This window comes from Pyxicephalus adspersus, chromosome 10, assembly GCF_032062135.1.
Source record: "Pyxicephalus adspersus chromosome 10, UCB_Pads_2.0, whole genome shotgun sequence".
NCBI classification, from domain to species: Eukaryota; Metazoa; Chordata; class Amphibia; order Anura; family Pyxicephalidae; genus Pyxicephalus; species Pyxicephalus adspersus.
Window position 1 is genome coordinate 5,792,241 of NC_092867.1, and position 5,763 is coordinate 5,798,003.

The following is a 5,763-nucleotide window of genomic DNA, read 5'->3' on the forward strand; positions in this document are numbered from 1 at the left end:
CATTCTATATACTGACTGTACCGATATATCCTCCTCCATACTCTACATTCTATATACTGACTGTACCGATATATCCTCCTCCATACTCTACATTCCATATACTGACTGTACCAATATATCCTCCTCCATACTCTACATTTCTGACTGTGCTTCCTCCTCCTCCTTACTCTTCATTATGTTCAGACGTTTAAGCATGCGTTTCAGACAATTTTTTTTTATTTTTTTCTTTCCATACAGTTACTGGCTAATCAATCCTCGTTCAGAATTTTGAGGATTGCTATCCAGCATAGCGGGTAAATAACCTCATGTATTTATACAGCATGAGATTTCGGTTACATTGCTGGTAGTTAGAATTACTGAAGATTGTTCTTCCCCTTGTACCTATGAGAATTGAGCTGTGAGAGGTCTGAACCTTACTGGGAACTAAGCGCTTAATAATAGACTAGAGTCTAGCAAGTCAAATAATATTGTACACCTTGTCTTAAAAATTGCTCTTCTATAATCATATTCCCAGGTCTAGCTATGTAAATCGAAATACCCGGTTATTTTTCCTGTAAAGTTACAATGATGTTGTAACCATGAAATGTAAAATTTGTTATGTATGTATGTGCAAAGGGCCAATATAGGCCAAAAGTGAGCCATAGTACAATGTATTCTAAAGGTTTAAGATTGCATATTAAAATAAAGTAGCCAGAAGCAGAAAATATATGTATCATGTAAGTAACTAAAAAACATTAAGGAATAGATTACCTGCCTCTTTTCCGAAAATTACGCCTCCTCTGTACTTGTATGAGTTAGGTAGACATTGATCTAAAAAATGAACCATTGGTGATGAAGCCCCAATAGGTTGTATAAAGAATATAAAATTGCAAAATCTGCCTAGAATGTAAAATTATAAAGGCTATTCACTGGGACTATAATCTCTGACTACATTGTGTATAATATCTCAACTTTCATATAGAGGTGTTATTAAGTTATTCTAAACCGTAGCAAAACTATTTAAAGAGATACCAACAATGACTGATAATTGCTTCAAAGTTTATGATTTTATTTTGCCTAAATTATACAAAATTAAGTATACTGTACAACATACAAATACTATAAAAGTAACAGTTATATATATTATACTATAATTGGCATATTTAGATTTAAACTATTTTATTTAAACACATTTACTCGTAGACATTTTTGTTTGACAGATATGATGTACATGATGGGGACAGATCCAACAACCAATGTAATACCAATTCTTGCAACATTTCCTGAAATTATAGGTTTCTAATACCTTTAATTACAATCACTATTTATTGACTCCTCTGATTTATTCTTCTCTCCCTCCTCACTTCACATTCTATAAACTGACTGTACAAATTTATCCTCCACACTCTACATTATATATAATGACTTTACTAAAATATCCTTCTCCACAATACTGTATATTTTCTACAGTTGAGTTTTACATTTAAGTTGCTCTTGTTCTATATTTTGGCGGACATTTCCAGCCTGTCTTGTCCCACCTGTGGGCCACTTGTCATCCTTTTTGCTTAAGACCTAAGACGCCATTCTTTGCGTATGCATGTCCTGGGGACATCTGAGTGTTGGGACTCAACCTGCCTTAATGTGGCAATGCAAGGGAATATTATACATTTAATTAAGATTAATATAAGACTATGACACTCAATGTCAAACTCAGGGGGCTATTGGTGATATATTTCACATTTGAGTTTTAAGAGACCCAAATGTAACCTCAATGTGAATTAATGAATTCTTGCAGAAGAGGACATCAGTGATTATGTCCCAGTCTCTGCTTACATTAGCCAGCCTTTACCCATTGACCTGGGCATCAGCTTGGGTGAGCACTTACATCAACTACCCCAACGGTTCTTTTTAATGATTTCATTCTAACTGTAAAGACATTTTATCTTTTCTTTAGCCAACTAATCATTCTCTGGTGGCAGTTTGAAACTATAATCCATAATATATTCTATAATCTCAAACTATAATCTCAACCCAACTTTTATTTTTACTGTCCTCATTTCCCACCATATCTGTATTTTCATACCATGACTTGATTCAACAATCACAAAAATGGCACTTTTCTTGCTGTACAATGTTACTGACATCTTGTTAATGTCTAAGACAATATCTTGTTCTGCATTTATTACCAATAGGGACAGCAGAAACAACCTTACTGAGGCATAGTTGTAGCATCCAATATAGCACCGTTCTTTTCATTTAAAGACATTGAGGTCCACTGAGGAATCACAATACTCCACTCATAATCTTCCAAGGGACGTCCTCCATACAACCTGAAAGATTTTACTCCTTTTCCAGCCTCCAAACCCTGACCTCCGTCACTGGTCAATGGACACCTTTTTATCCAATCAAAGCACAGAATCTTAATATATGAAAATGGGGGACTTCACATACTAATATATGAAAATGGGGGAAAATGGGGATCACAATTATACAAACATCCCTTAAATACATGGGACCCCCATCTTAGGGTAAAAAGAGCTGTAAAATAAGAAAAATTCCAAAACTACTTCACACAACATATGATCACTTTAATGAACACTGATTTGTTTCCCTCCACCATCTTAGCTTATTGTTGAGTAATTGAAATGCAAAATCTTTTGAGTGCATGGGATTGATTCAAGCTTTTATTGTAAAATTGCCAAGGTTGTGATTTGTGGTGGGTGAGCTGTCTATGCATTAGGGCCTACAGGACGGGGTAGATTGTAGAAATAGAGTAAATCGTTTCTCTGTCACTGGAAACACAAAAGATCATTTCCAGCAACAATCAAATCATCACAGGGTTTATCTATGTGACTTCCTATGGAGAATAGGACTGATCAGGCAATATGACAAAAAGATGTGGTTAGAAGAAGTATAGGGCCCTAGGCAAAGTAGCAGCTTTGGCCTCGTGAAGCCTTCAATTGGCATTGCAAAGAATGACTATAGGAAAAGAGAATTTACCTAATGTCCATTGTCTGTAGAGCTTTGGCTTAATCAGACACTACTGGCACAATCGGCTCCAAAACTTACCAAATGTTTGGCTTTGACCTATTGAGCTATACCTCAGGATACTGTAGGACAATGTGACTCAACAACTTGGACAACCCTAACGTGTTATCCACATTTCTTATGAATATTACAGCCCTGAATAGAAGCTGGAAATTATGGGGCAAACCCAAAACCGAGACTGATAAATAGTTGAAAGTTTGCAGTTTCCATATAATCCCATTCTCTCTACATTGCTAATTGTGACAAAGAAGAAAATGACAATTTATATTTACTAAAACATATAAAAAATTAGGAGAATAAAAGATCATGACCCCAAATTAGCTAAATTGTTTTAGATTCCATAAAAAAATTTACAGATGATATTTGCTCTATTCCCACTCAAACCTCTACGAAAACATGGCTTTCTTGTAGGTGAACAAATATATTACTTCGACGTTTTCAGCGATGCAGCTACAATAGAGGAAGATTCCTTTTCTGTTAAAGGTGAGGATTTGATTTTCTGAGGAGATCTGTGTGACCAGTGACAACCAGACAGACAAAATGTAATATTTCTAAATCATTTGTAACTACACTTATTAGTTACGTCGATTTTTGTGAGTTTTGTGAGCTCTGAAAAGGCACTCCCTATTAGGGTTGGTTGAATACCTCACTATTGGATTAGACAGCTATTCGATCGAATGGTGAGATTTTGTTTGGGTGATCGAATGCCGAATTCGAACACCATTGAAGTCAATGGTGGGAGAATTCGGGTTGTACTTTTAGGCACTATTAAGGGCTGCAAGAGCAATCAGATTGCTCTTGCAGCCCTCCACGAGTTGTATCTGTTCTTGGATAGAATTTCTCTATACATGAACACAAGGCACTAGATGTGATGAATGGGGAAACATATATAACCGTGGGAACTCAACTGTAGTTAAACTCTGCAGTTCCACTACGATCCCCCGGGCACTACAGGTTAATTAACTCTTCTCAATGATTGCAGCTGTTAGAAGATGCCCCGCAATATCTGTTATGTCACTAATATAATTTGTGACAGTTTATGCAAATATTGGTGGGTTGAATTTGAAGTGTACAAAGAGAGATAACACAAAGACTTGAAAGATAATACTATTTAATAATAAAGACAGATAGATAAAACAATGCAGTTACAAAGACTTAGATATAACAAAAATACTTAGCTGCGGAAGTGGGTTGCATTCATCCAAGGAGTCTTCCAAATGAATGGCTTGGCAGATAATCAAAAACATGTTGCATCCAGTTAGTTCTGTTTAAGACTAGGTATTTAGGTATGGCACTGTGATTTTAACTATCAAGGAAACTGAGACAATGGCCAGTGTTTGACCAGTACTGACCAATGATTATCCCTTAAACCAGTATTTTACCTAAGGATGCCAGTTAAAGGATATGCTGCATTCCTTTAGGATGACCTCATATATGGTATACATATACCAGTATATACTGGTGAAGCATTATTGTTGATGAGACATAATTGACATTAAATAAATTGTGCTAACCCAACAATATCTCATAGTAATATGATACATTTGTTACATTTTTCTTGCAGTGGATAAAAGAAAAAATTAACAAATGTATCATAATATTACTGTGCTGGAAAGTGTGTTACAGAGTAAAGCTGCGTACACACGTGCAATTATTGTCCTTGGAAAGGATCTTTCACGATCCTTTCCAACGACAAAGGACTACACGATGCATGAACGGTGCTGTACATAGAGCACCGTCCTGCTCTATGGAGAGGGGAGGGGGAGAGCGACGGAGCGGCACCCTGTTGCGCGTTCTCCCCCTTGCCTTGCATTAGGATCGCTCATCGTTCATCGTTCGTTCTGTATCTTCCTTCCTTTCATTTTCTTTCACGTTTGGTAGGTTGAATATTTGTTCTGACTTTTTTTCTGTATTTTATATTTCCAGCTGCTCCGGGTATTATGGAGGTTGTTAACTTCGATGATGTAGATTTTGAGGCTGAGAGCGCAGTGAACTCAGGTGCTTCTGAGCCTCGAACTTTCTTTCCTGAAACCTTGCTATGGTCTCTTCAACCAGTTCCGTAAGCACTTATTTTCCTAACTAATTTTCTTTATAAATTTTTTTTTCTTCACTGACTATTGTAGAACACCCACTGACATGACATGATGCCCTGTCTGAGGAGATCTTCTTCCATCTCCACTACATTTATAGTAAAAATGTCAAATATTGGAAGTGTCAATCCATTTTTTCATTCTTAACATTTTCCCCAATGATTATGCAACAAAACATCTCTGGATGCTGCAACATTGGCTACAGTTTGCATTAATTTATTTATTTGTTAGATACAGTCCCTGCTAGGTTTTAATTTCCTGGTGTTTTCCTGGACATTTCCTCCACTTTATGTCCTGAAAAGGCAAAGGCTCAACCTTTATTAGATTGGACTTTTTGTGCACAGCAGTGGTGGAGGCTCCTCTGGGCAGGGAATGATGGTTTTGCACTGCAAGTTGGAGAATTAATTTTGTCATTATAAGATAGATATTGTTGACTTATATAATCAGCTACACGTGTCTACGTCTGGATGTAGTGCAGTAAAATGGCTTCCATTTTTTTCTTCTTTTTTTGTAGTGCTTCAGGTTCTTGTGAAGTTCCAGTCACCGTGCCGGACACCATCACCGAGTGGCGGGCCCAAATGTTTTGTGTCGGGGATGGTGGGCTGGGTCTGTCTGATTCTGCCAAGATGACCGTCTTCCAGCCATT

General features: G+C 36.9%; 1 protein-coding gene across 1 annotated transcript in view; it reads left to right on the plus strand.

The window, feature by feature from the left end:
* Window positions 1-5,763, plus strand: part of LOC140339881 (alpha-2-macroglobulin-like protein 1) — a gene marked incomplete in the record, with an annotated part of 51,577 nt that overhangs the window by 26,795 nt on the left and 19,019 nt on the right. Inside the window, 2 exon segments of the mRNA XM_072424792.1 lie at window positions 4,954-5,086; window positions 5,632-5,763. Of these exon segments, the coding sequence (XP_072280893.1) occupies window positions 4,954-5,086; window positions 5,632-5,763 (265 nt within the window).